Below are 27802 nucleotides of genomic sequence, written 5' to 3' on the forward strand. Positions count from 1 at the left end.
TGGGACAGGAGCGTCAGCTTCCACGCAAGGTATCTTCCAAATACACAAATCCCACCGGGTAACTGTCATGCTTAGAGTGTTCCCGAGGCTCCCTGTCCCCTGTGGATCATATCGAAGCCCTTTAGCCCTGAGCTGGGCACCACTCGGCCTCTGCTCTCCCCACTACGGACCCGAACGCCCTCAAGGGCAGTCACTCCAGGCCCCACCCCAAGCCACTCCCCACACTCTCAGCGCCGGGACAGTGCGGTCCACCTCGCCTCACCATTGGACAGTTTCGGAGAGCATGGAACGCTGGTTGGCTGACGTGGCCGTCAGTTAGGGTCAAGGCCTTGATAACCGGTCCCCGAGCTTCGAGGGGGCGGGCTCGGGTGCGGGCGCGGCTGCGGCTGCGGCTTCAGGTAAAGCGCCAGCTTTCGGGGCACCGATGGGGTCCTGGGGGGATCAGGGTACGCAGCGGGACGGGGCGCTGCGCTTCTAGCCCCTTTACGGGCTCAGCGCGCTGCGACGGGGCGGGCGCTGTGTCCTCTGGCTGGGATCCCTCCCACACTGGGAGTCCCGGGTGGGCGGCGAGCAGAGTCGGGGGGCTCTGGATTCTTGCGGTCTCCTACTTCCCGCCCTTCAGGAGCGAAGTGGGGGGCTTTGTTCGCCCCCTGGCGCCACAACCGACTTCGGGATGCTTTCACAGAGTCGCTCCTGGACAGCTTGGGGACCCGGGTCCATTCCCTCGCGCTGGACCTGAGTGTGTGTGTGTGTGTGTGTGTGTGTGTGTGTGTGTGTGTGTGTGAGATGGGGGGTGATTCGGAAACGGTGTTGGGGGGAGGGACGGATGGCCCCCGGGCGGGCAGACAATGGACAACGGATGGAACCGCCCGGCGGCGTTTCCTGTAGGAAACTGCTCTGTCTCCGTGAGGCCGTCCTGAGGGGACAGGGAGGTGGGGGGTGCTGACCTCAGGACCTCCCCCTCCCCCCATCATCAGCCTCCACTCCCACTTCAGGGGTCTGAGAGTCCCGCCCCAAAGTTACGGGGTGCCACCACCCAGAGCCTCAGTCCGGGAAGACGCCCCCTCCCCAAGACCGGGATCTGCACTGCCCGCCTCGTATCCCACCCCTCAGGTTTTGTGAGCACAGCTCTGAGTCCCAAAATAGTCCCTGGGGCGGGAGTGGGGGCGTGTGGCGTCGGCTCTGACGGCCTAATAAGGGGGTCTCAGGCAGAGGATCCGGATCTAAGCTTGCCAGCTCGGGCAGGGAGCGGAGGAGAGGGGAGGGCAGTTGCACGCCTCCACTCCGGTGAGGCTGCAGCCCCTGGAGCCGCCACGGTTTGGGCCTGCTCTTCCCATCGGGGACACACGCAGGGGACAGGCAGGAGGGCTGTTTATAGAAAGCCGTCAAGTGGAGGGGTCAATGCAGAAACACTGGCAAAGCTGCAGGGTTCAAATCCTGCTTCTGCCCATGTCCGACTTTGGCTGGGTCACTTGATCCCTGTGTCTCAGTTTCTCCATCTGCACAATAGGGGGAAAGAATAACCTACCTCAAAGGGTTTACCTAGGATTTTTTTTTAAGTTACCCATAAATTGCTTAGAATAGAGGCTAGCCCATAGTAAATGGCAAAAGTCATTGGCATATTTTTATTTACCATTCTTGGGGCATCCACCCATTTTTCAGGTCAGTCTCTGGGTCTGGCGGCTCCAGCTGGTTTGGGTCTTAGGAATGACTCACAGCTGTTTTTTTTGAATTCCCAGGGTCTCAGATTTGGGTGTAACCAGGTCCCCGGAGTGGGGGGGGCTGACCCCACAGAGTCACACGGCCAGCTGTGTGTGAGGCAAGCCCAGACCCCTAAGCCCCAGCCCAGGTTTTTTCCATGACCCAGCTCTTCCCTGGCAGTTTCCTGAAAACAAGTCCTGAGAGGCACTGGCTGTCCTCCGTGTTGCCCTGCTGGCCGGCCCCTTACAGCCAGTGTGAGGGGACGGGAAACAGCTGCTTCAGGACTGGAAGTTCCCCGTCACTCTCCCTCCTTGGGGTGGGTTAGGGGAGGTGTCAGGGACCCAGGCTGGACAGAGTGGTGAGTGGGAGGGTTCCCCCAGCTGTGGAGAAGAATGAGTCCGGTAGACCAATGGGTGCTCAGTTGCTGGTGGGTATTAGGCACGCAGGTGGTCATCCGGAGTGCAAGAGACCAGAAGGGGTGACTGGGAAGGTTGCCAGGTGGTTAGCACAGATGGGCAGTAGGTCAGGAAGAGTACAGATCGGGTCTGGCAGGCACCTGCTGGTGGAGGGCTGGGCAGACAAGAGGTCCCCGCCAGAAGATGAAAGCCCAGCCTGAGGGCATTTCCCATAGGCAATTGACTTAACTGCTTTATGCCTTCATTTCCCCCATCTGGAAAAGGGGGAAACATCCTACCTTGCAGGATTATACTTGTGGGGGGGGGTTACATTTAGTCAGGCCAGGCATAGAGTAGGCACTCGATAGAAACTGCTTTCCCTTCCCTCAGGGTTTTTCACGTGAGCTCTTCAAAGCCCCATCTTTCCTGCCCTATACTCTGAATCAAATTTCTGGACTCAATATTTGTCCTTGTTAAATATCACATTATTAGATGTGGCCCAATCTCCCCAGTTTCTTAGAGCCTCCATCACATCACCTGAAGTGTCTGTATCCCTTTAGCCCTAAGCGTAGCCACAGCTCCGAGTTTTTTGTTTGTTTGTTTGTTTTTCTTGTTTTTGGCCTCAACACCTGGCACGGCTTGTGCGATCTTAGTTCCCTGACCAGGGATTGTACCCGGGCCCTCAGCGGTGAAAGCACCGAATCCCAACCACTGGACGACCAGGGAATTCCCTAGCCACAGCGCTGACAACCTGGGTGCTTGTGGTACCACTACAATCTCTTACAAGCCAAGGGCAGAGCCCTGTGGCGCTCCAGTAGAGACATCCCAGGAAGACTGGTATCCATTGATTTGCATCCTTTGTGCATCTGGCCCACAGCTCTCCATCATTCCTAAAGGATCTCACAAGTGACCCTGGTATAAATTCAGATGTACATGAGCCCTCGAAGGGCTTCCAACCTTCGCCTTCCTCTTCTGAATGTTCACACTCCACCCCTTTGAGCATCAATTTCTTTCTTTCTTTTTTTTTTTTGGTACGCGGGCCTCTCACTGTTGTGGCCTCTCCTGCTGCGGAGCACAGGCTCCGGACGTGCAGGCTCAGAGGCCATGGCTCACGGGCCCAGCCGCTCTGCGGCATGTGGGATCTTCCCGGACCGGGGCACGAACCCGCGTCCCCTGCACCGGCAGGCGGACTCTCAACCACTGCGCCACCAGGGAAGCCCTCAATTTCTAATTTTCCCCAGGGACCGAAGAAAACTCAGCAGGTCTGGAATGCACCTCACCCTGCCCCCGCCCCGGCTGCTCTCGTTCTCTTGATCATCATCCTCTTTTTCTTTTTCTTTTTTTTTTTTTTGCCACGCCATGTGGCATGCAGGATCCTAGTTCCCCAACCAGGGATCGAACCCTTGCCCTTGCCGTGGAAGCACGGATTCCTAACCACTGGACCACCAGGGAGTTCCCCTCTCTTCTCCTTTTGATGCCCTTCCTGCCTCCTCCTGCCCAGCAGGCTGAGGCCTGGCATGTGAGGGTCCCCACAGTCATTCATTCCAAACTTTCTTTTTTTATATATAAATTTATTTATTTAATTTATTTATCTTTGGCTGCGTTGGGTCTTCATTGCTGCACGTGAGCTCTCTTTAGTTGCGGTGAGCGGGGGCTACTCTTCATTGCGGTGTGCGGGCTTCTCATTGCGGTGGCTTCTCTTGTTTCAGAGCACGGGCTCTAGGCGCACAGGCTTCAGTAGTTGTGGCACAAGGGCTCAGTAGTTGTGGCTCATGGGGTCTAGAGCACAGGCTCAGTAGCTGTGGTGCACGGGCTTAATTGCTTCGCGGCATGTGGGATCTTCCTGGACCAGGGCTTGAACCTGTGTCCCCTGCATTGGCAGGCGGATTCTTAACCACTGCGCCGCCAGGGAAGTCCCCATTCCAAACTTTCAAGGCCACTTGAGGGAGGAGGGAGGAGAGGGCCTGTGTGTGTGGGTGGTGGTGGAGACGACCTCTTGGGTCCGTTTACTCACTCAGAGTCCGGACTGACCCCAGAGGCACAGCCAGAGGGACAGGGCCCAGCCCCACTCTCACCCCCTCTGGGGGCTACTCCAGGAAACATGGCCAAGTTTGCCCTGAATCAGAACCTGCCTGGTAAGTGTGCAAAATGGGCTTTGCATGTGTACAGATCCACACTTGGCACCCAGATGCAGACACAGCCCTGCAGCTCCCTCCTTTGCAGAGTGGCCAGAGGGCCCTTTATAAAGGTGGATAATATCATGGCTTAAAATCTGCCTCTGGTGCCCTGTCACAGGTGGAATAAAACTCCATCTCCTCATGGTGGCCCAGAAGGTTCCCCACAATCTGGTCCGAGCCCACCTCTTCTACTCCTCTACCCCCTCCCTTCCTTCACTCTGCTCTGCACATCCTCACCTCCACTGGCTCTTACTCAGGCCCACCCTGGTCATTCCACCCCAGGGCCTCTGCATGGGCTGTTTTCTTTTAGGAACCTCCTGTCTCAGCTGCTTCCTCCCCCTCATTCAGGGCTCAGCTTGTAAGTCCCCTCCTCAGGAAATCTGCCCTGACAGCCAGAGCCCACGTCTGTCAGTTATTCTCTATTTCATCTTGGAATTATTATTATTGCCCTAAGCACCATTTGGAACGATTGTGTTTATCTGTCTCCTATAAGAGGGCAGGGATGCTTGTCTTGTTCACTGCTATGTCCGCAGCACCTAGAAAAGTGCTTGGTACATAGTAGGTGCTCAATTAACGCGTGAACCCTCGACTTTTTGGGAGCAGAGAGGCGTTTAAGCCTTGGGTGTGCAATCCAGGTGTGCAGGGTTTGGTGCAGGTGGAGTCGTGCACGCGTGTCGTGGGGCAGTGGGGACGCGTTCTCCGGGTCTCTCCGGCTTAACGCCCCTCCACGCCCCTGTCATGCCCACAGACCTGGGCGGCCCTCGCCTGTGCCCCAGCGTGACTGGGGGAGCTCGCAGCCCGAGTTCGCCCTACTCAGTGGAGACGCCCTATGGCTTCCACCTGGACCTGGACTTCCTCAAGTATGTGGAGGAGCTGGAGCGCGGCCCCGCCGCCCGCCGCGCCCCGGGCCCGCAGCCTGCGCGCCGCACCCGCGCGCCACGGGCCGGCCTCGCAGGCGCGCGCAGCCCAGGCGCCTGGACATCCTGCGAGTCCCTGGCCAGTGACGATGGCGGAGCACCGGGCGCTCTCTCCCCGGGCGCACCGTCGGGGCTCATGCTGCTGCCGCTATCGCCGCGCGCACCCGTGCGCAATCCGCGCGTCGAGCACACGCTCCTGGAGACCAGCCGGCGGTTGGAGCTAGCGCAGGCGCACGAGTGCGTGCCCAGCCCCGGCCGCACGATCCCGCGCAGCCCGCGCGGGTCCGGCCACAGCAGTCCCGCCCCCAACCCGGCCCTGGCCTCGCCCGGCCCCGCGCAACTGCAGCTGGTGCGCGAGCAGATGGCAGCGGCGCTGAGGCGCCTGCGCGAGCTCGAGGAGCAGGCGCGCGCGCTGCCCGAGCTGCAGGAGCAGGTGCGCGCGCTGCGCGCCGAGAAGGCGCGGTTGTTTGCCGGGCGCCGGCAGCCCGAGCCCGACGGGGAGGCCGAGGCGCGCCCGGACAAGCTTGCTCAGCTGCGGCGGCTCACCGAGCGCCTGGCCACCTCTGAGCGCGGCGTTCGCGCCAGGGCCAACCCCGGGGCTGATGGCCCCGACGGGTCGGCTTCTAGCCTCAGTGAGGGTGCGCTGCAGGTCCTCGATGGGGCGCCCCAGACGCGGGATACAGGCACCCAGACCGTGCCGGAGACTCAAGAGGCTGGAGCCCAGGCGTTGCCGGAGACCCAGGAGGCCGGCGTGGGGGCAGCTCCCGAGACCCTGGAGGCGGAAGTGTGGGTGACGGAGGCTCTGCTGGGGCTGCCCGCGGCCGCCGAGCGCGAGCTGGAGCTGCTTCGCGCCAGCCTGGAGCATCAGCGCGGGGTGAGCGAGCTCCTGCGGGGTCGCCTGTGCGAGCTGGAGGAGGCCCGCGGGGCTGCCGAGGAGGCACAGGCAGCCGAGGAGGCACAGGCAGCCGAGGAGGCACAGGCAGCGGTGGCGGCCCAGCCCCAGCCGTGCGAGGCTGCCACCCAGACCCCGTGGGGTTGTGCCGAGAGGGCCACGCAGACCGAGCCCGCTGTGGAGGCCCCTGCCCCGACGCAGGAGAACCTGCCCGGACCCACGGATGGGGACAGGGCAGTGGCACCCGCGGGTGAGTCCCCTCCCCGTCCCTCGCTGAGCCCTGGTTTGCTGGCCACCGAATTCTAACTCACTGTCTTCATCTGATCTCCGCCAGGCACTCTCAAATCCATTATGAAGAGGAGAGACGGTACACCTGGCGCCCAACCCAGCCCCGGACCCAAGAGCCTGCAGTTTGTTGGGGTCCTCAACGGAGAGTGAGCACTTTCCCCCTCCCCATGGCAGCATCTTCTGGGACTGGAATGGGGTTTGAATCCCAGCTCTGCCCCTCGCTCGCGGCGTGGTCTTGGCAAGCCTCAGTGTCCTCATCTGTAAGATGGGAACAGCCACTCCCACCTCGCAGGACTCCAGAATGAGCCCCCAGGGGAGGCTCAGCAGATGCCTCTCACCCTGCCCCCAGATACGAGAGCTCATCCAGCGAGGGCGACAGCGACAGCGAGGACGGCGCTGCCGAGCTCCCGAGGAGCAGTTCGTCGGGCTCAGGAGACGACAGCGGCGGGGGATCCGACTCCGGGACCCATGGCCCTCCCAGCGGCGGGGAGGCCCGGGACCCCGAGCCGGAGGCAGAGCCAGAGCCTCAGCCGGGCGCGCAGGGGAGGTGAGCAGCGCCGCGGACACGTAATAGGAACGGCTGCTCTCTTTCCCGTCTCCCCACTCCCCATCCCAACCCCTCCTTGGCCTCTCCCTGTCTGCGTCTCCTCGGCAGTAGGTGCGAGCTGAGCCCGCGTTTGAGGGAGGCGTGCGCAGCGCTGCAACGGCAGCTGAGCCGGCCCCGCGGAGTCGCCCGCGACAGTGTGAGTGCGGGGAGAGGCCTTCGCAGGAGTCATAGGCCCGCCAGGGACCTCCTCTGACGCCTACCTAGGGAAGAGCATCGGGGTCTTTAGAGTTAGGAGGGTCCCAAGTTCCGTCACCTCGCGCCAGGGCCCTGCACGGATCCCAAGCTCTCCAAAGGGCTCTTCGCCCCAGGACAGGGCTGATCTTTCCCTGATTTCCTAAAAGGGGTCCGCCCCAAGCCCCAGCCCCACTCCCGGACTCCCCAAAGACAAGCGCTCACCGCCTTCCGCCACTTCAGCTTCTTCCCCAGGCTCTTCCTCAGAAGGGGAGCATCCCAGCCCCCTCGAGCCGGATACCCACACTAACTGCACTCCCTCCTCGAAAGGGGTGTGGCCCTAGGAGTGACCATCCTCCCCTGCCTGGGTTCCCAGTCCCGCCCCCACACCCTCCCTGCCACCCCTTCCTGGACCCTCGCCGAAGTCTTTCCCCCGTCCTGGCAGGGCGCGGCGCGCCTGGTGGCCCAGGAGTGGTTTCGAGTGTCGAGCCAGCGGCGCTCTCAAGCGGAGCCCGTGGCCGGGGTGCTGGGCGCGGTGGTGCGCCTGGGACGTGAGCTGCTGGAACACGTGGTGAACCTGACGGATGGCAACGGGAACACAGCCCTGCACTACAGCGTGTCCCATGGGAACCTGGCCATCGCGAGCTTGCTGCTGGATACAGGTTAGCATTGAGGAGGGGTGGGGAGGGCACCAGGGAATAGGGAGCCAGGGAAGGGAGAATCTGGGCAGGTCCTGGCTGGGAGGACCTAGAGAAGGATGCAGAGAAGGGCTGGCCAGGCAGAGGGCACCACTGGCCCTTCTCTGGAGGTTACATGACCCGTTGTGGATAGATTGACCTCTCTGAGCTGTGAGCTCTGCCCTGACCTGCCTCTCACTTTGCAGGAGGAGGGTATTCTGGGCTTTGGGATTGGGTAGACCTAAATGTAGAGAAATTACTTCATTTCACCAGCTTTAGCTTCCTCCTTTGTGAAACGGGGGATGCAGCGCCTCCCTCCCTGGGCAATTGTGATAACACACACGTAGAACAGCACGAGGCACGCAGGTCAGTCAATGGTCCCCCTGCCTTCTGTCCCTGAATCTCCAGCCTTGGCGTTCACCTTGTTCCTGAGCCCCAGTATCCATCCACTGCCTCTTCAGCCTCCAGGGGAGGTACTGACTGGTCAGGGCTGTGACTGCCTCCCGGGCTGGGACACTGGGCCTGCAGTCCTCCACCACCAGGTCCTGCGTTGGCCCCATCTCACACACATTTCTATCATCTGTCTCAACGTTTCCCCCTCTGGAGCAGAGAGACACACATCCAGGTGTTGCTGAGTCCACAGACATATATTGAGAGCCTTCCAGGCACCAGTGCAGTGCCAGGATGGGGGTGGGCCACCCCCATGGGACTCACGGCAGAGGGGACAGTGGACAGTAGACAAACTGATTGCCCACCAAGAGCTCTCCTGGGTGTCCTCCTTCAGGTCCAGTATCCTCTGGGGCCTGCCCTGCCTCTCCTTCTCACTGCAGGCTGAGGCAGGTCCTGCTGACCCATCCTGCATGCCACCCCCTAAATACACAGATCCATCCCATTTCTGCAGGTCTTGGTGACCAGGGGGAAGGGCACAGCTACTCTGGGCTGGACAAGGAGCTGGGGCTTGGGAGGAAGGGACAATGCATGAATTCAAAAGGTATTTTCTGGGACTTCCCCGGCGGTCCAGTGGTTAAGACTCCACACTTCCAATGCAGGGGGTGTGGGTTCGATCCCTGGTCAGGGAACTAAGATCCCACATGCTGCACATCGCGGCCAAAAAAAAAAAAAAAAAAAGGTATTTCCTGGGCAGCTCCTGTCTTAAAGGGGGCTGAGGACTGGGGTTATGGAGGGTGGCAAGGCAGTCATCTTGGTTGCAAGGCCCGAGGCTCCTTGGATCCTCTTATTTCCTGCATTTGAAACCCCCCCCTTCAGCTCCAACTTTCCAGACCTTGCCGTGGGCCTTCTGGTTCTCACATGAGTCAGCCCCTCTGGCCCTCCCCTCCCCCAGGACCCAGAGCCCACAGTGCACCCTTCACGCAGGGGCTGTTTCCTCTCATCTCCCTGGAATGAAGGGCCTGGACATGGCTGTGTCCTCCTTGTTCTTTATCTCCACTTCCAGACCGTTTCCCCTTCCTCCTTTAGTCCCATCTTGGAGCCTCTAATTGATCAGACCACTACTCCCTCCGCCCCTTCTGACTTCTCCCTCTCACCTCGTCACTCTTCATTTCTTGAATCTTAGCTCCTGGCTGGTTCTCCTCCTCTCCAGCCTAATCCTCACCAATATCAGTTTCCTGATGGATGACCCCTCCCACTTCCTGGCTTCTCAGTTCCTTTTTTTTTTTTTTTTTTTCTGGCTATGCCACAAGGCATGTGGGATCTTAGTTCCCCGACCAGGGATCGAACCTGCACCCCCTGCAGTGGAAGCGTGGAGTTTTAACCCCTGGACCGCCAGGGAAGTCCCTTCGCAGTTCCTTGACCTACTCCTCTCCCTTCACCCTGACATCAGCCTTACACTTGTAAGGTCACCATGACACCTTGATGTCATCAGTAACTATGCCCCCTCCATAATCTCACTTCCTAGCATTCTCTCCTGAACTCTCACCGTCCAGCATCTCAGCTCACTGTCTCCTGTTGCCCAACTCCCACAGTCCTTGAACCTCATGGGACCATTATCCATTGCTCCCACCACATTTCACTGTTCTGTCTCCTTGCCTCCTGGCCTATCATTAACTACTCCTTTAGGTACCCTTTCAAACCCATCCCCATACCCCTCCCTCACCTCACCCTACTTGCCTGGCAGACCCCAGTGGGGCACACAGTAGACCCTCAAGTGTTTGTTGAATGAATGAATAAGCTTTCATGAGCAGGGGCTCTGGGTGTGTGTGTGGGGGGAGCGGAGATAATTATCAATTTTACTCGATAATTATCAAGTAAACATAATTTCCAATAGGGGTAAGGGCCATGACAAAATAAAACCAGGGGAGGGAATCAAGAAACAGGGTGATCCTTTAGCTTAGCAAGGCCTCAGGGAAGGGAAAGGGAGAGGGAAAATAGGTGGGTTCCCTGGCTAACTGCAGAGACCCCACTTTGGTTATTTCTCTGAGCCCCCTTCTGCGCCCAACACCCTCCACCAGGGTCACAGAAGCTTGTGGATGGAATGGACACCTAGAGAGTATGCCACACAGCCCTTAATCCTGACTTAGCCCTTTTACTCCCCAGCCGGTTGTCTCAGATCCCCTCTCACTAGGGCACCCTCTCCATGACCCTGATCCACTCCTTTCCCCAAACCTCTCCCACCCATTCATCTCTGCAGACTGTCCCTAGACTTGTGGAGCTTTCAGAATGGTGGGGTACACGAGCGGTAAACATTCTGGGGAATGAGGTCCAGAAGTAGGTGCTGTGCTGTGAGGAAGAGGGCCAGGATGGTAACAGAACTGACCCCAGAGGAAATGGAGCTGATGTCTGTGTTCAGTTCGGAAGGATGGGCAGCAGTAACCAGGCTGTTAGTTTCCTAGGGCTGCTGTAAAAAAGTGCCACAAAGTTCCACAACGTGGGTGGTTGAAAAGAGAAATTCATTTTCTTGCAGTTCAGGAGTCCAGAAGTCCAAAATCAAGGTGTTGGCAGGGCTGTTTCCTTCTTAAGGGCTCAGAGGGAGAATCTGTTCTGTGCCTTTCTCCAAGCTTCTGGTGGCTGCCGCAACCCGCAGCGTTCCGCGGCTTAAGGCAGCTTGTCTTCTCAGCCTTCTGCATCACATAGCTCTTTGTCTTTGCTTCTTCCGAGGATACCAGTCATATGGAATTAGGGCCTACCATAATGACCTCATCTTAACTTGATTATGGTTTGCAAAGATCTTATTTCCAATTAAGGCCACATTCACAGGTACTGGGTGTTAGGAGTTCAACATATCTTTTGGGGGGGCAATGGCGGCGGGGGGGGGGGACACAATTCAATCTGTAACATAGGCTTGTGGGAGAAAGGCCAACTCCAGAGGAAGGGACAGAAGTTGATAACAGAGCCTCGGAGGCGGTGGTGAACAACGGCCTGTATTTCAGGTGCAGTGGGGAGACACAGGAGGGCTCTAAATAGGTGATGGGGCCGAATTTCTTTTGATCTCTTTCTGGCTGCTGCATGGAAACTGGAGTGGACTTGGACACCAGGGGGGCCCGGCTGGCATTCCTCTGGGGGAGCAACAGTGGTGGCTTGGTGGGTAGTAGCTGTGAAAATAGAAACGTCCGTTTATCTTTCATTGAGCAGCTACTAGGTGGCAGGTATTACTCTAGGTACTGGGGGATACAGCAGCAGACAGAACGAAGCCCCCAACACAGTTTGAAATAGGAAGGTGAGGAAACTCTTCACTGAGATGAGATGCGAGCAGAACCCTGAAGGTAAGGGAGGAGCCATGTGGATCTTGTGGGGAGAGCCTTGTAGGCAGAGGGAACAGGAAAATCACGCATGACCCTCAGTGACCAACCTGACTGAACAAATGAACCTGAGGCTTGGAGGGAGGCGAGTGGACTAGCGGGTGTCGGCTTCTTGGTGGACTGACCCCTCTTCTCTCTCCCAGGGGTCTGCAAGATTGACCACCAGAATCGAGCTGGCTACTCCGCCCTCATGCTGGCTGCACTCACCTCTGTGGGGCGAGAGGAGGACATGGCCGTGGTCCAGAGACTCTTCCGCATGGGCAGTGTTAATGCCAAGGCCAGCCAGGTGCGTAGATATCTCCTCCCTGGCTCGGAGTTCAGGGGTCTTTTCCACTTTTGGAGCCAAATGTCTGTGACCCCCCTTCTTTCCCCCGGAGCCCACACCAGCCCGGTCCCCTTCTTTCCCATTCCCCAGACGGGACAGACAGCCCTCATGCTGGCCATCAGCCACGGCCGCCAGGACACGGTAGCAGCCCTGCTGGCGTGTGGGGCAGATGTGAACGTGCAGGATGCAGATGGGGCCACAGCGCTGATGTGCGCCAGCGAGTATGGGCGCCTGGACACTGTCCGGTTGCTCCTGGCCCAGCCAGGCTGTGACCCCGCCCTCCTGGACAACGTGAGCCACCATGGGGCTGGTGGGGTAGTCACACCTTGGTTCAGGAACCTGACTGTCCCTATCATCCCTCAGGAGGGCACCAGTGCCCTGGCCATTGCCCTGGAGGCTGAGCAGGATGAGGTGGCCGCCCTGCTGCATGCCCACCTGAGCTCAGGCCAGCCCGGTCCCCCGGTGAGTGCAGCCCCAGCCCCAGCCCCAAGAGACAGTTTCCCAGCTGCACAGCTCAAGGATCCCCAGTGAGCCCCAGAAAGGTGGCTTCTCTTCATGCACCCCAGGGTAGTACCACGGGTGGGGAACCTGCGTCTGAATTCTCTGTGGCTGGGATTTGATGTTCAACCTGCAGAACACCCAAGGGCTAGACACACCTTCACATGAACCTGAGGCCTCCAGAGGGGACATGCCATTAAGATCAGAGTAGAGCTGTCAGACCTAGGTCAGACCATGTCATGTCAGGGGACTCCTGTTACTGCCCCCAGGCTCACAGCAAAGGAATAAGGGGCCCTTTAGGTCAAGGGGGCAGGGGAGGGGGGTGCAAGCTCCCCACGAGTCAGAGCTTCAGGGTTGGAGACAATGAGTTTGCCAGCAGCAGGCAGGAAGGGCTGGTTTGGGGGCAGAGGCTTATGTTCAAAAGGCAAGTGCCAGGCTGTTCTCAGCACTTTCATAATTAAACATCATCCTGGGAACTCCCTGGCAGACCAGTGGCTAGGACTCCACGCTTCCATTGCAGGGGGCACGGGTTCAATCCCTGGTCAGGGAACTAAGATCCCGCATGCCTCATAGCGTGACCAAATAACACAAAACGAAGCAAAACACCAACTCATGCTGTGAGCCTAGCCATCCCGCACTCTCCTGTAGAGATGGGGGAAAGGAGCCAGGGAGGCCAAGTGCCTCTTCCAGGTCACGTGGGACAGAGGCAGGATTCAAAGCCAGGTGCTCTGGCTCTGCTGTAAAAGGTGGGGTTCCTGCTTAGGCAAGCCCAGTGGACAGAGGCAAGACCTCCACTAGGCTAAGCAGCCCTGAGTCTAAGGGGGCTGAAAGCCAGTGTCCTGCCTACAGGAGACTGACAGCCCCCCTCAACCTCTCACCAGCTGCCCTCTGACCGCCCCACGGCCAAGCCTAGTGAAGGAGGCTGCAGTGACGGTGGAGAGGACCCCCCACCTCAGTGACTGGCCTGACACACTGGACCTGGATTGGGGGAGAGCTTTCCCTCGCCCACCTCAACCTCGGGGCACAGCAAGGGTCAGGGTCCACAGAGAGGGGCTCAGCTTGAACTCTGCAGGGTGAGGTGGGACCTGAGGCACTCTGGTCCACTCACTTCTCCAAACTTTTTCCTTAATAAAACATTCCTAAAAAAAAAAAAAAAAAAACATTCCTAACTCAGCTTGTCTTGTTTTGGAGATACACACACACACGTGCTTCTCCCTCCTCAAAAAGAAAACGCGTTGTTGGGGAAGACAACTCCCCCACCCCCCTTCCAGAGTGCAGTGGGTCAGTGCAGACCATCTGAGGGTCCCATGGGAGGGTTTTATAAGCTTAGTGGCAACTGAGACAAAAACCCAAGTTTACACAGAATATAAACGCTTTATTAACAGCAGATCATCCTCGTGCACCAGGTAGTCGACCCATACATCCAGGACCCTGTAAACAAACCCAAGTATGAGATGCTGACAGGTCTCTCTCAGCAAGTGGCAAACTCCCTCCCCCGTCTTGCCAATCTCAGCAAACCCTTTCTTCACACCCCGCCACCAAGAGCCCCTGCAAGAGCCCCTCATCCGTATGCTTGGCGAAACCTCCCTACCACCTGCCAAAGGTCTACTGTTTCCCACTCCAGTTGTGCACTCACCAGTCCCAAGTTCAGCGCAGCCTCCGAGCCTCTCGCTCTGACTCCAATAGGGTGAGCACGTCGCCCTCGCGCACGGGGCCTTTCACGTTTCGGATAATGGAACGGCTCGTGTCGTCCATGAATTCTACGCGCACCTATGGGGTTGACGGGGGGTGGGGGACCGGGAAGAAGTCAGTGTCGGCCACAAACTGGCACCGTGGGATAGCCAGCTGACTTGGATTCAGAGAACGTGCCTGCTTAGACACACTTAAAAAGGGGGCTGAGCCTGGGAAGTAGGTCTGGGCCGGGAAAGAAGCCGGAGAGGGGCCGAAGCGTGGAGAACAAAGCTCTCGAGCGCCAGAAAAAGCCACTGGTGGGGGACAACTGCCGCTCTGGGCCCGTCGGGGACGGGAGCACAATCGTGAGGGCGTGGAGCTACACAGTGGTCGTTGGGATTGGCTGAGCCAGGAGAACGAGGTATGTCAGAGCCCAAGGAATGAGGGGCAAGGCCTCGGCAAAGGCTCGGACCGTCCGCGAGCTTTCCGAAAAAGGGTACGTATCGGTTCTCAGATACCAGGGCACAGAAGTCATCATCGGAGACTCAAGAACCCAGACCCCGCCTCCTCGTCTCTCCAGCTCACCTGCGTGCACTGTCCCTGCGAACCGGTCCTGCCCAGCACCTTGGTTACCTGGGGTAAAGAAGCTGGGATCAGATCTGGACCACCCGGTTCCCCTACTCCTTCCTCCCTCATCCGGGCCCTCAAACCCGGGCTTCCGCCTCACCCTGGCAAGCTTGATGGGCTGCACACGACTCGTATCCATAATGGCGGCACGGCGACTGATCGGGCGGAGAGGAGTCACGTGCTTCGGAGAGAACGTTTATAAGGCGTCCTAGCCCCGCCCACTCCCGTTCTCGCGAGAACATACTCCATGTTCCCAGCAGCCCTGGTAGAGACGTCACCGGCGCCCTTCAGCGCAGGGTTGAAAGATGGCGTCTGCTACTCGTTTTATCCAGCGGCTGCGGAACTGGGCATCCGGGGTGCGCGGGGCGGGAAGGGCTGCACTGGGGAGGGTGGGGCTGTGGGCTCCGTGCGCCCCGGACACGCTCCCGTTACTCACCCCCCTCCTGCATCTTTGGGGCCGAGGCCAGTGGTGCCGAGATTCCCCTTGTAAGCCGGGACCCCGCTCTCAGCCCGGAGCCTCCAGCTCTTGACCTTTCCAGCCCAGGGCACGCCCACCTCCACTTCCAGCCCTTGGCCCTCTCTTGGCTGGGGTCCCACTCAGGCCTGGGATTTACCTAGTCCTTCTTAACTTTGGATCTTGTGGCCCCGGCCTCCAGCTTTCCTGTTCACCTCCAGGGCCCATATCCTTGTCGCCAAATGCCCATCTCCCGCCTTCCCTTCATTTGTCCAGCCCTGGACTGCCCCACGTTCGCTGGCCTTCTCTTCTGGGGTGCCCTGCGGGCTGACCTCCTTCCTCTCTTTCTCCCACAGCAAGACTTGCAGGCGAAGCTGCAGCTGCGTTACCAGGAGATCTCCAAGCGGTGAGCAAGCCCCGCTCGCTGCCCGGACTGCAATCCTGTCCTTCCATCAAAAACAAAACTCCTGTTCTTTTAGACCCCTGAAACACTGGGCCGAAATCCTGCCTCTAGCCGCCTCTAGTGGAGGCAGAGGTTTGCCTTTAATCTTGCTGGACTATGTCTGAGAGTGGTGCTCGTGGAACAACCAGATGGGGCTTGAATTATGAGTGGGAATCCTCAGTGTGATTTGCAGTCCTAAGTGTGGCCCTGTTAGTGTTATCATCCCTAAGCTACACATGAAAATATTTGAGGCTCGGAGAGACTAAATCATTTGCTTAAAATCACTCAGAAGCCAGCAAGTAACAGCTGGGATTTGAACCCAGAAGTGTCTTGATTTCAAACTCATTTGAGTCCAAAAATTACTTGACATTTACAAACCCCTGCTGTGTCCTCAGCCGTCTGGGATACCAGTGCTAACAAAAAAAATTCTCATTCCTTTCATGGAGCTCATATCCTGGGGAGGAGGGAGAAACATAACATAGTAGGGAAATAAACACAGCAAGTAAAAAACATTGTTCTAGAATGCTCTGAAGACAAAACAAAGTGAATAAGCTGGAGGGTGCCTACCTCAGATCAGGTAATCAGGAAAGGCCTCAGGGATTGACATTTGAGTCACCTGAAATGCCAAAGGATAGTTATTAAAACATTCCGGGCAGAGGCAGCAGTAAGTGCCAAGGCTGTGCAGCCCGACAGAGCCAGAAGTAGGAAGGAGGCTAGTGTGGCTGAAACACTCTGAGGAATGGGGAATAGAGATATGTGTATGAGTGGCAGGCAAAGGTAAGGCAGCCATGGAGGGTTAGCATGAAAAGAAGAACAATAACATTAAAATAACCAAGTCTGTGTGATTGCCTGCATGTTGCGACTGATTCCAAATATCAAAAGTTTTAAATTGCTTTTCCATCCAGGTTAGTTGATACAGTTGAGGAAACAGTTTTGTAAAATTTTCAACTTTTTTTTTAAGGGTAATGGCGCCCCCTAGTGATTCATTTCGGCCTTTCTGTTGGGCCCTGGTTCTTTTTATCCTTTGTGTGCTTGTTTTCTGTTGGTCCCTGGCCAACAGAGGGTCATCTCTGTATTCCAGGGCTTAAGCAGATTCTAACTTCAACACAGGATATTGCCTTTATTTATTTTATTTTAATTATTTTTTAAAATTTATTTATTTATTTATTTTTGGCTGCGTTGGGTCTTCATTGCTGTGCGCGGGCTTTCTCTAGTTGCGGCGAGCGGGGGCTACTCTTCTTTGCAGTGCGTGGGCTTCTCATTGCGGTGGCTTCTCTTGTTGCGGAGCATGGGCTCTAGGCGCGCGGGCTTCAGTAGCTGTGGCTCACGGGCTCTAGAGCTCAGGCTCCGTAGTTGCAGCGCATGGGCTTCGTTGCTCTGTAGCATGTTGGGATCTTCCTGGACCAGGGCTTGAACCCGTGTCCCCTGCATTGGCAGGCAGATTCTTAACCACTGAGGCACCGGGAAGTACTATTTTATTTTTTTTTAATTTTTAAAAAGTATATTTATTTATTTTTGGCTGCATTGGGTCTTCGTTGCTGTGTGCGGGCTTTCTCTAGTTGCGGCGAGCAGGGGCCCCTCTTCGTTGCGGTGTGCAGGCTTCTCATTGTGATGGCTTCTCTTGTTGCAGAGCACGGGCTCTAGGCGCTCGGGCTTCAGTAGTTGTGGCACTCAGGCTCAGTGGTTATGGCACACGGGCTTAGTTGCTCCGCAGCATGTGGGATCCTCCCAGATCAGGGCTCGAACCCGTGTCCCCTGCATGGACAGGTGGATTCTTAACCATTGCACTACCAGGGAAGTCCCTAATTTATTTTTTATTTATTAAAAAATTTTTTTTTGGCCATGCCACACAGCTTGTGGGATCTTAGTTCCCTGACCAGGATCGAACCCGGGCCATAGCAGTGAAAGCACCGAGTCCTAACCCCTGGACTGCCAGGGAATTAGGATACTGCTTTTAATATTAAGTTTTAAAACTTTGTTTTTATCTGTATTTCTTTTTTTCTCCTTGGTACAATGACTATCACTTGTTTTAAGAAAAACTTAAGTCCTGGCAAAATGATTATCAGAAAAAAGTTGGTTAAAAACCCAGATGAGGGACTTCCCTGGTGGTGCAGTAGTTAAGAATCCTCCTGCCAATGCAGGGGACACGGGTTCAAGCCCTGCTCCGGGAAGATCCCACATGCCGCGGAGCAACTAAGCCCGTGCACCACAACTACTGAAGCCTGCGCACCTAGAGCCCGTGCTCCGCAACAAGAGAAGTCACCGTGATGAGAAGTCCGTGACCTGCAACGAAGAGTAGCCCCTGCTCACCACAACTAGAGAAAGCCTGTACACAGCAAAGAAGACCCAACGCAGAGAAATAAATAAACAAACAAACAAAAAAGATGAATGAGAACCCGATCTGTTTATGATTTTTCTATCTTTTCTGCCCTCCATCTCTGCAATGGTTTCCAGGGAAGCACATCTTTTGTTAGTGATTTTGTTTTTTGTTAGTGTCTTTTGTTAGCGAGGTTAGCGATTAGTTTTCAGGCCTCAGACTTTGTATATTGACCCCAGGGTTTAGTCAAGCGAGGACAGAGCTCTGTTCACTCCCCCTCTGGTGGCAGTGACCACGAGGTGGCAGCAGAGACCCCAGAGGACAAAACGCTCTTTGAGTAATAAGGCTTGATCCCAGTAAGAGTTCTTCAGAGTTCCTGAGAGAACTGGAAACCCAGAGGTTCTGCAGCCTGGCCTTTGGGGACAAAACCCCTCAGAATGAGCCAAGTCTGGGGTTGTTTCCCAAGCGTTTGCTGACCACGATTACTTGGTAGGTGATGGGCAGAGCCCCAGGCCCCAGCCTCTTCATTTCCCGAGGACCTGTGGTGGAAATGAGGCCAGCTGCCAAGCTCTGGGCCATGGAGAGGTGGGAACAGGTCTCCCTCATGAAAGGGTCCTCCATACCTGCCACGTTTGGGGCAGGTCGGGGACCTGTGGTGGGGCAGACCCAGGCCTGGCCTTCCAGCACCTTCACATCCAATGCAGGGGCTCCCACCTGCTTCTGGGCATTGGACCCTCCCCAGGCATATGGTCATGGCAGTGTATCAAGGGCTACCCCTGGCCTGCAGCACATCCAAGGGGCTGCCGACCCCAAGCCTCGTGACTGAGGTGATGGGCTCATGTTCTAGCACAGCCGCGCAGTGAGAACGACTTGTCATTTTTGTTTCAGTGCCCATGTTCTTTCTCCTCAGAACTCAGCCTCCTCCCAAGCTCCCCGTGGGCCCCAGCCACAAACTTTCCAACAATTACTACTGTACACGTGATGGCCGCCGGGAAGCCACGCCGCCCTCGATCGTCATGTCCTCACAGAAGGTGCTGGCGTCAGGGAAGCCAGCAGAGAGGTGAGGATGCCTCAACACCCCTCCTGCGACCAGCCCTCTCTCCTGCTTGTGCTTTTCAAGGTCCCAAGTCTGTTGAGCATCAACTGTGGCAGGAAATGTACTGCCGGGGGCTTTTCATCTGAGAGCTCATGAATCCCCACCCACCCTGGGTGGGTTTCCTGCAAAAAGCAGAGGAAGCTCCAAGGGCCCTTCAAGGGCCTTGGAAGAAGCCCAGGGATTGTTGTTTTTCTAATTTTATATTCTTCTTAAAGAGAGAATTGTATAAACCTCAGGCCCCTCAAAACCCACTTTGGTCCCTGGCATCAGGCACTGTCTCTTAATTAACCAGGAACAATAATGTTATTTACTTTAGAGAGTTCTGCTGGGACAGAATCCCAAGACTGGGTGGCTTATAAACAATAGAAAATTGTTTCTCTTGGTTCTGGAAGCTGGGAAGTCCAAGTTCAAGGTTCTTGCAGATTCGGTGTCTGGCACTTTCTTTGTTTATAGATGGTATCGTTTTTTTTGCAACACCATGCAGTATGTGGGGTCTTAGTTCCCCAACCAGGGATCGAACCCATGCCCCTTGCAGTGGAAGCGCTGAGTCCTAATACTGGGCCGCCAGGGAAGTCCCCACAGATGGTATCTTTTTGCCATGTCCTCACATGTTGGAAGGGGTAAGGGATCTCTAGGGTCTCTTATAAGGGCACTAACCCCATTCATAAGGGCTTCACCTTCATGATCTAGTCACCTCCCAAAGGCTCCACCCCGTAACATCATCACATTGGGGCGTAGGATTTCAACATATGGATTTTGTGGGGACCCATTCTGTCGATAGCAGAGTCGTTCTGAGGATTAATCCTCATAATTAAAATCTGTAAGCTCAAGAATGGAGTCAGTGCCATATCTGCCTCCTGATAACTCCATGAGTTAGGCAGCGACGGCCCCTGCTGCAGAAGAAGAAATTGAGTCACAGAGAGACCAAGTGCCCTGCCTGGGTCACACAGCTGGCAGGCAGTAGACGCATGATTTCAAAGCAGTTTGCCCAGACCCCCAGTGCTGGTCCTTGGCCCTTCTGCCAGTGTCCTGTTCTGGGGCAGCAGGAGTGGGGTGCGAGTGGGAAGGGGTGCTGGAGGAGGAGCCCAGCTATTCATGCTGGTTCTGGGACCAGGAGCCAAGGCACGCCGACCAGGGGTTCATGCAGGGCTCGGGGCTTGTCAGCTCACCCTTTGGGGGACCCCATTGGAGGGCTCTGGGCATTCTGAAACACCCTGCACCCTGGCCTCCAGATCCATGGTGTCAGCAGATGTGTTCCTGCTGGGGCAGGGGGGTCTCCCGCAGCTTCCTCCACACTGTTCTCTGAAACCTGGGCCTAACTCAAGTCTGTTTTCATCTTCCAGCTCGGCTGTAGCAGCCACTGAGAAGAAGGCTGTGACGCCAGCTCCTCCCATAAAGAGGTGGGAGCTGTCCAGGGATCAGCCTTACCTGTGACACTGTGCCCCAGGGTGCCTGGCTAAGCCCTCAGGGCCACTGGAGTGCTTCCTTTTCCTTGGACTTTGGATTCCCTCTGGGGAGAACGTGACCTAATTTATAAAAAATATATATTGAGCTCTCCAGAATCGCTTCTGTTTTTACTTTTGAAGGGACACACAGGCTTACTTGAACTTCAGGGTGAAGTTGGTGCCGAATCTCTTAATCCCATGAACGCTCCAGGAGCAGGGGAGGATAGTGGTTCTCGAGCTCCAGGGTGACGGTGCTGTCACTGGGCACAGAGATGTCACCGTCCCTTTCACGAGGGCCTGGCTCTAACTCTGAGAGTGTCAGAGCGGGTTCCAGGACCTCTAGGTGTTTGGGGGCACTGATTGTAAAGGACAGTGCGGCGGAACAAAAACAGCTCGCTTCCTTGTCTCCCGAGAGCTCTCCTAACCAGCCGTTGCTTGTGCGGACATTCACCAGCAGGCTCCCACTGTGGCCCCTGCCTGACCTTGACCACCCTGCCGTTCAGCAGGGACGGCAGAGGACAGTGAGGTGGCTCACAGGGAAGGCTCACCTAGGCCAGTGGGGAAAGGCCTCCCTGAGCCAGAAACGTTTCTGTGTGGGCCTGGGGGACGCGAGGCGGAGTCAGCCCAGGAAAGGAAGGGGCTTCTTTCTGTGGAGGAATAAGCAGGGAGTGAAAGCTGAAAAGGAAATGGCCTTGATTTGGTTGTAGGAGCGAAGGGGAGCCATGCGGTGACCTCAGGTGGGGGAGTGTTGTGGCTGCCCTGTGGAAGAACCCCAAAGCCCATCAGTGGGTGAAGATCAGCTGTATGCCTGGAGAGTGTCGAGGCTGGCCCGCCTTTGGAAGCTGGGAGCAAGGCAGGAAAAGGGTCACAGTCCCAGGAGGAGGTATAAGTGCCCCAAGAGTGAGTGGTACAAATGCTAAATGCTTATGAGAAGAAAAGGCTGGGAAGGCTTCCTGGAGGAGGTGGGATTCTGGTTGGAACAAAGGATGAATTAGCTACAGAAGGATCAGGAGAGCTGGGCAGGGTGTGCAGAGGCCACAAGGAGGGTAACGCTGGGGCTTTTAAAGACCCCAGGCAAGATGTGCCATTGAAAGTTTCTGAACAAAGTTTTATGACCCAGCCCCCTTCTGCCAAGTGAGGTAGCAGTGAAAAGATGGTTGTCACTGAGGATGCGGGCCCTCACTAGACACCAAATCTGCTGGCACCACGGTCTTCGACTTCCCAGTTTCCAGAACCGTGAGAAAATAAATTGTCGTTTACCGTATAAGCCAAAAAAAAGAAAAAAGGATTTATGACCCAGACTTGAAGTTTGGCGAGGGACTGCAGTAAGAAAGAGGTCTGACACCTCTTGAGCACTTCCTCTATGCCAGGTACCGTTCTAAATGCGTTATATCTGTGATCTTGGTACCTTCCCGGAGCAAGCATGTGGTTATAGCTGTTGTCAAACCCTTTTACCCTCAACAGAAGAACAGGCGTGAAGAGACAAAGAACTCTCAGGCTCACTGAGAGGTGGCCCTGAACCTAGCCGCTGATGAGTCTGCACTCAGCCGCTACATATTGTCAGCTGGGTGAATCCACAATTTCTTCAGTTTTTCTCCCTGGACCCCAGATGCCAACCTCACCAAGAAGCCAAGCCTCACAGGTGGTGTGGGACGCTCCCCTCCCCTCCCTTCCCCTGCCGCAGGCAGTCCTATTTGCTGCCCTTTCCAACTGCCTCTGCACCAGTGCACCTTTGCCTCTTACCCCATGTCTCCTGGGAATTGGAGATTATGAAAAAATTTATATATGTATATATATACATACGCTCCAAAGGCAGCTATAATCTCTAACACTTTTGAATAAGGATGCCATCAACCTGCAAATAGAGGCCTTTCTGTGCTTTTGTGTTGCTTCACGGGAAATTTGCACAGCTGTTACAACGCTGAGGACAGTGACTTGTCTGGGGGGCCTGCTGGCAGTAGCGCTGCTTCTCCTAGGGGCAGAGCTGTAGATAAAACACAGCAGCCAATTGGATAGAAAACCTGCAGAAGGTTTGTATTTTATGTGCCTACTGGGTGAGCGTGAGAAGAGAAAGCCCAGGCTGTCTTGTTCCCAGAGTAAAATATAAGACCCGCCTCCCTATGCGGGTTAATGAGGTAGTGAGCATCGGTGAGAACATCCAGGTGCAAGGGATAGAGGACCCAGGATGAAAACCAAGAACCAACATTTCCTTCATTTATTTACCAAATATTTAAGAGCCTGCTATGTGTCAGGCTCAGTTCCAGGCACTGGGGATACAATGAGCAACACAGCGTTCCCGATCTCCTGGGCCTGACGTTCTGGTGGGGAATCAGACTATAAACCAAAGTAAATAAGTCGGGCGCTCGAGAGAAGCAGGAGGAGGGCGTGCCTGGGCGAAGTGGCTGCCATATTAGGATAATTAGGCAGGAGTATTTGGTGCATGTGGAATGTTAAATATTGTAAGTTGACAAGACTTGTCGGTACTAGTTCGTTTGCACCTCCAGAAGTTTCTAATTTCAAATAGGACCAATACCTTTCGATATACCTTGTCACAGGGAACAGTGGGAAAGAGCCTCAAATAGTGGGTCCCCTCGCATTCGGACATTTACGGTACCCATAACCCGTGGCCGCCTCGGGACCCGCCTGGGGCGTGGGCCCCGCCCCCCGGACCTTTGCGCACGCGCGTACTTGGATCAGAGCGAGGCAGGGACTGGTCTTGGCCGGAGCCGGCGTCTGGCAGGGGTGGCGCGATGAGCGATTGGATGGCGGGGGGCCGAGCGCAGCGGGCTGCGGCCCTCGGCCTAGCGCTGCGGGTACTGCTCAGCTTCGGGCTGGGCCTGGAAGCCGCCCCGACCTCGATCCCGGCATGGTCCTTGACCCAGGCCCCAGGTGAGTGTGCTCCGTACAGCCCTGGCGCCCTCCAAGCCTGCAGCTTAGCTCCGCCCCTGCCCGCCAGCAGCGCCTTACCGTTGGCTGCGCCGCACGTCTGTCCCGGTCACTCCCCCCTGCACGTGGCTCTAGGGGACCCAGGCCCTTGAATGAGCCTTCCCCAGTGAGGGACCCTCCGCCTGGGTTGCTCTGCCAGTCTTTAACTACCCTGCTTCGGCCCTGCTTACACTCGCTTTGCTTTGTCAAGCCCCGGTGTCACCTCTAAGCGACCCTTCACTCCAGCGTGGGCAGGAACGTTCTTTACAGGCTCTGCTTCTCCGACTTCCAACCTTACGGAGCTGGTCTCCTGGCGCCTTCAGCAGCTGCGGCTTCCATACCCTGGCGCCTAGGGCCATGTGGCTGAGTTTGCTCGGCGACCGTTTCCCGCCCTCCGAATCTCTGCACCTTCCTTCTCCGGCCTTAGAGAAAAAAAGGTCTTCCCTGTGACCCCAGGCCCTTGGACACGTTTGCCTTGGCCTAAATGATGTTGGTGGCCCTCTCAGAGGTACCCAGAGGCAGCTGGGCAGGTTAGAGTGACCTCTTTGTGCTCACAGGTGCCCCTGACTTTCAGCTGTGACTCAGGTTCACACACCGTCTTATCTGGTTCCCCATCTCACCCCAAAGCCCCTGCCTTTTCAGGCTAAATGGTCCTGGTTCCTACAAGGATCAGGACTCACGTTAACCAAGTACCACACTCTACACGCAAGCAGTCTCTTCTCTTTAGCACACTGTGGTAGGGACTCCCAGCGTGCCCCTTTTACAGGTGGAGAAACTGAGGCTGGGAGGTGCAACCACTGGTTGCTCCAAACCAAAGCCCTGTGAAGCCAGGTCCACTCTGTTCTGCTGCCCACCCACTTTACAGAAGGACACATGCTCCAGCAGGCCGGGGAAGGAGGTCAGAGGTTGCTAGGGAGAGTGGCAAGTCCTGGGGAGGAAGCTTTAGGTTGCCAGATCCCCATGGGCAGGGAAGGAAGTCAGCTGCAGTTGGCTCCACAGAGCTTAGGGACTGTGTGGCCCACAGGCACAGTTGGGCCTGGAGGCCGGCCTGCGGAGGGGCTGGCTGTGGGGAGTGGGGGCTTGGAGGCACAGGCCCTCGTGAGTAAAGGTGGAAGGGACAAGAGGACCAGGATTGTATGGAGGGGGACTAGGCTGGGGCCAAGCCAGGTATCTGCCACCCTCCCTGCTGCACCCAGGAGGAAACCATAAAGCCCACTCCCTTCCTCTGTCCCTTGGACTCCCGCCTAATGGCCCCGCTTCCAGGCCCTTCTGTGTTCATCCTGCTCTGGGTCTAGGAAGGCTCACATCTCAGCTGAACTCAGCCCGGACCATTGTGTGACCTGTGTCCACTTATCACTAGGCGCTGCCCCGGGTTTACAGTCAAAAGGTCACTGCCCTGACCACCACTAAGTGTCCAGTCTACGCGGGTGCCAGTTCAAGGGCCATTGTTCTAAGTGGGAGGCTGAGCTTCAGGGGTCTCTGAGAGGGGCCTGAGGCCCATCCCAGGAAATAAGCTGAGACTGTGAAGTCTGAGGAGGAAATCACGAGGTGCAGAGAGGAGGGAGGAGAGGGCAAACTGGGCCAGGGAACAGCATGGGCAAAAGCCCTGAGGGGGAAAACGAGGCCAGGCCTCTTGCAGAAGCATCAAGGTGGCCGGGTCAGAGGGAGCTTGATGAAGAGGGGGAAAGTGGGAGGTCCAGGGAGGGTTCAGGGCTGCTCAGGACTTGCGGGCCACATGGAGGTTGTAGAATTTGGTTGTGAGAGGGTCATGGGACCAAGGGCTGGGTTTCTGGGTTTTTTTGAATTTTATTTTATTTTTTTATACAGCAGGTTCTTATTAGTTATCTTTTATACATATTAGTGTATATATGTCAATCCCAATTCGTCCCACCACCACCACCCTGCCACTTTCCCCCCTTGGTGTCCATACGTTTATTCTCTACATCTGTGTCTCTATTTCTGACCAAGGGCTGTTTTTGAGCAAAGGGGGGCAAGGGTGGGTGACCAAATGGTGTGGTGCTGAGAGGTCTCTGGTGTCTGAGTGGAGATGGGGGTGGGGAATCTGGAGAGGTGGTGGCACATTCAGGATGGGGAAAGTGGTCAGATCTGGGAGGAGTTTAGTGGGTGAGTCGACAAGCCACAGTGACTAAGCAGGTCCTCTACCCAAGGCCTCAGTTTCCCCTTTGCTGAGCAGCTGGGACATAATGGGCCCTGCTGACCCTGACAGGTGGGCCTGAGCCAGGCCGGCTTCAGAGATGGCTCCTCCCCCAGTCTGTTTAACCACGGAACTTGGAGAGACTCCTGGGGAGACCATCTGGCCATTTGGAGCCGGGTAAAGACCCCGGGATCAGTGAGACCTGGGTTCGAACCCCGACTCTGCCACTAGCTTGTAGCCTCAGGCCTTACCTCTCCTAAGTGTCTTGTGTAGAATGGGCATGGGAGTAGAATCTGCCCAGTAGGGCTCTTGGTGAGGCTGTGAACTGCTCAGCTCCAAGGCCCACACATAGTGCATCCTTAGCAAAGGGTGACCACCAATGTAGTTCCTGGGACCTGGCCTGTCTCCTGGTGGTCGCAGCCTGTGACACTGTGCTTCCAAGGGAGGGTCCAGACCTCCCAGGCCTCACTTGTGTGCATCTCTCAGGCCCCAGCGCAGCCTCGTGCCCGCCCACCAACTTCCAGTGCAGGAGTGATGGCCTATGCGTGCCCCTCACCTGGCGCTGCGACGTTGACAAGGACTGCCTTGATGGCAGTGACGAGGAGGAGTGCAGTGAGTGGCCATGCCCTGGGGGCGGGGCTTGCAAGGGGTGGGGCCACAGGGAGGAGGTGCTTGTGGAAGGGATGTGGCTTTCAGACAGGGCACTCTGGGGTGGGCGGGGCCTGAAAAGAAGGAGGTCTGGGGAGAGGTGGGTTCGCAGCGGGGCGGAGTTAGTGGGGTCGGGAGGGAGGGCTTGCGGGGAGGCGAGTCCTTGGAAGGTGGAGCTAACAGAAGCAGGGGGAGGAGCCTTTGGGATGGGCGAAACATATAGGGTCGATTGTTCTCGGAAGGCGGGGCTTGCAGGAGGTTGGGCTGTGGGGAGTACCTGGGCCCTCTTGGCTGGGTGTTTGAGACCTGACTCACCTTGTACCCCAGGTACTGAGCCGTGTGCCCAGGATGGGCAGTGCAAGCCACCCACTGGCAGCCCCTGCTCTTGTGACAGCATCGATGACTGCCCTGATGGCATCAACAAGAATGTTCTCAACTGCGGGCACCAGCCCTGCCCGGAGGGAGAGCTGCGCTGCCCGCTGGGCGGTTCCTGTATCCCACGCACGTGGCTCTGCGATGGCCACCCGGACTGTTCCGACTCCAGCGATGAGCTTGGCTGTGGTGTGTGCCTGTGGGGGCGGGGAGGGTGGGTCGGTAGACAGGGACGCCTGACACCTTCCAGTGTATGACAAGGCTGGGAGCGTGGACACGTGTGTCTGCCTGTGCCCGTATTCCCATGGCGGCTGCACGAGGGCACTCGGGCAGCAGGGCTCACCAACCTCACTGAATTTGGGATGGAGGGTGAGCCCTAAGGTCCCCCCTGCGCACCAGAAGCATCTGTTCATCCCCCCATGCCCCAGGTGCCCGCTCCCCAGCTACTGAATGCCTGGACTTATTGCAGGAACCGAGACCCTCCAAGAAGGGAGTGCCACGTCCGTGGGGACCCCTGTGACCCTGGAGAGTGTCACTTATCTCAGGAATGCCACAGTCACCTCTGTCGGGGACCAGGACTCAGTTCAGTCTGGAAACCGAAGTGCCTATGGGATCATTGCAGCTGCTGGTAAGATAAACAGGTCCTCCCACCCCTGGGGCTTGGAGCAGCTGCTCCTGGGAGCCGGCAGGCTGCAGAACCCCCTTTCCAGTGTGTTAGGAGCTCGGTGGGTGTGAGCCTCCTGCCACCCCCTCCCCTCACCCACTCCTGTCTTTCTGTCCCCCACAGTGGTGCTAAGTGTAGGTCTGGCCGCCGCCATCCTCTTCATGTGGTCACGGCTCTGTGCCCAGGGACGCCTGTCCCCGCTGGGGCTGCTGGTGTCTGTGAAGGGGTCTCTGCAGTCAGAGAGGACGACCGCAGTTCTCTGAGGATGATTTCTTGCTGCCACGTCACACGGTCCCGAGTATGGCAGGTATGGGGACCCGCGCGTGGCTGTTGGCACACCAGCCCCCAGACCTGGGTTCTTCTGGCCACGTGGCGCCAAGTACCTGAGCTCCTGCAGATGTGATCATGGAGGCTGGGAGTGTCCAGACCCTCCCCTGGACTCGAGGAGCCTGGATGGGGAACGTGCCACAGCCAGAGCCGAGGGGCTGGCCCTAGGTCGTTCCCGGGCTGGCCCCCCTGCTCAGATACTACTGTTGCCCCCTCCTGAGGATGGTGATTAAAGTTACTTCACGTCTTCTGCCTG

At 56.8% G+C, this 27802-nt stretch overlaps 4 protein-coding genes across 11 annotated transcripts; 3 read left to right on the forward strand and 1 right to left on the reverse strand.

Annotated features, from left to right (window-relative positions):
• Positions 1-361: 361 nt before the first annotated feature.
• On the forward strand, positions 362-13544 carry KANK3 (KN motif and ankyrin repeat domains 3). Of its 6 annotated transcripts, none has more exons than XM_079915519.1 (11): positions 362-398; positions 4115-4231; positions 5022-6332; positions 6417-6516; positions 6720-6917; positions 7026-7113; positions 7594-7810; positions 11724-11866; positions 11996-12196; positions 12269-12367; positions 13253-13544. In XM_079915519.1, the coding sequence occupies exons 2-11, from the start codon at positions 4198-4200 to the stop codon at positions 13478-13480; spliced, it is 2619 nt and encodes an 872-aa protein (XP_079771645.1). In that variant the 5' UTR covers positions 362-398; positions 4115-4197; the 3' UTR covers positions 13481-13544. The 6 variants fall into 6 exon arrangements, with proteins under 6 accessions (XP_079771645.1, XP_079771646.1, XP_079771643.1 ...); XM_079915520.1 differs by having other exon boundaries at positions 7029-7113; XM_079915518.1 differs by adding an exon at positions 3469-3615 and having other exon boundaries at positions 369-398; positions 7029-7113; positions 11724-12196.
• A 213-nt stretch (positions 13545-13757) lies between these two features.
• RPS28 (ribosomal protein S28) lies at positions 13758-14862 on the reverse strand. The gene is made up of 4 exons (XM_079915651.1): positions 14802-14862; positions 14660-14707; positions 14040-14173; positions 13758-13834 (listed from the first exon to the last, which is right to left on the reverse strand). The coding sequence occupies exons 1-3, from the start codon at positions 14838-14840 to the stop codon at positions 14051-14053; spliced, it is 210 nt and encodes a 69-aa protein (XP_079771777.1). The 5' UTR covers positions 14841-14862; the 3' UTR covers positions 13758-13834; positions 14040-14050.
• Positions 14863-14955: 93 nt separating this feature from the next.
• NDUFA7 (NADH:ubiquinone oxidoreductase subunit A7) lies at positions 14956-22846 on the forward strand. 3 transcript variants are annotated; one of them, XM_079918080.1, is made up of 5 exons: positions 14956-15057; positions 15512-15561; positions 18825-18974; positions 21163-21338; positions 21920-22846. In XM_079918080.1, the coding sequence occupies exons 1-5, from the start codon at positions 15007-15009 to the stop codon at positions 21931-21933; spliced, it is 441 nt and encodes a 146-aa protein (XP_079774206.1). In that variant the 5' UTR covers positions 14956-15006; the 3' UTR covers positions 21934-22846. The 3 variants fall into 3 exon arrangements, with proteins under 3 accessions (XP_079774206.1, XP_079774205.1, XP_079774207.1); XM_079918079.1 differs by having other exon boundaries at positions 21163-22846; XM_079918081.1 differs by lacking the exons at positions 21163-21338; positions 21920-22846 and adding an exon at positions 20354-20677.
• Positions 22847-23020: 174 nt separating this feature from the next.
• Positions 23021-27796, forward strand: CD320 (CD320 molecule). Its single transcript, XM_079918250.1, has 5 exons — positions 23021-23344; positions 26022-26147; positions 26511-26744; positions 27025-27183; positions 27343-27796. The coding sequence occupies exons 1-5, from the start codon at positions 23206-23208 to the stop codon at positions 27480-27482; spliced, it is 798 nt and encodes a 265-aa protein (XP_079774376.1). The 5' UTR covers positions 23021-23205; the 3' UTR covers positions 27483-27796.
• The last annotated feature ends 6 nt before the right edge of the window (positions 27797-27802 follow it).

This window comes from Stenella coeruleoalba, assembly GCF_951394435.1.
Source record: "Stenella coeruleoalba genome assembly, chromosome: 3".
NCBI lineage: Eukaryota > Metazoa > Chordata > Mammalia > Artiodactyla > Delphinidae > Stenella > Stenella coeruleoalba.

Coding starts and splice junctions, on each gene's coding strand:
- KANK3 (XM_079915517.1), top strand. CDS start 4,198: ATGGCCAAGTTTGCCCTGAATCAGAACCTGCCTG. Junction 6,333..6,416: donor CAGGGCAGTGGCACCCGCGG/GTGAGTCCCCTC, acceptor GATCTCCGCCAG/GCACTCTCAAATCCATTATG. Junction 6,517..6,719: donor GTTGGGGTCCTCAACGGAGA/GTGAGCACTTTC, acceptor CCCTGCCCCCAG/ATACGAGAGCTCATCCAGCG.
- RPS28 (XM_079915651.1), bottom strand. CDS start 14,840: ATGGATACGAGTCGTGTGCAGCCCATCAAGCTTGCCAGG. Junction 14,708..14,801: donor AGCCCATCAAGCTTGCCAGG/GTGAGGCGGAAG, acceptor TCTTTACCCCAG/GTAACCAAGGTGCTGGGCAG. Junction 14,174..14,659: donor CGCAGGGACAGTGCACGCAG/GTGAGCTGGAGA, acceptor TCAACCCCATAG/GTGCGCGTAGAATTCATGGA.
- NDUFA7 (XM_079918079.1), top strand. CDS start 15,007: ATGGCGTCTGCTACTCGTTTTATCCAGCGGCTGCGGAACTGGGCATCC. Junction 15,058..15,511: donor TGCGGAACTGGGCATCCGGG/GTGCGCGGGGCG, acceptor TTTCTCCCACAG/CAAGACTTGCAGGCGAAGCT. Junction 18,975..21,162: donor TCAGGGAAGCCAGCAGAGAG/GTGAGGATGCCT, acceptor ATTTGGTTGTAG/GAGCGAAGGGGAGCCATGCG.
- CD320 (XM_079918250.1), top strand. CDS start 23,206: ATGAGCGATTGGATGGCGGGGGGCCGAGCGCAGCGGGCTGCGGCCCTC. Junction 26,148..26,510: donor CAGTGACGAGGAGGAGTGCA/GTGAGTGGCCAT, acceptor CTTGTACCCCAG/GTACTGAGCCGTGTGCCCAG. Junction 27,184..27,342: donor TGGGATCATTGCAGCTGCTG/GTAAGATAAACA, acceptor TGTCCCCCACAG/TGGTGCTAAGTGTAGGTCTG.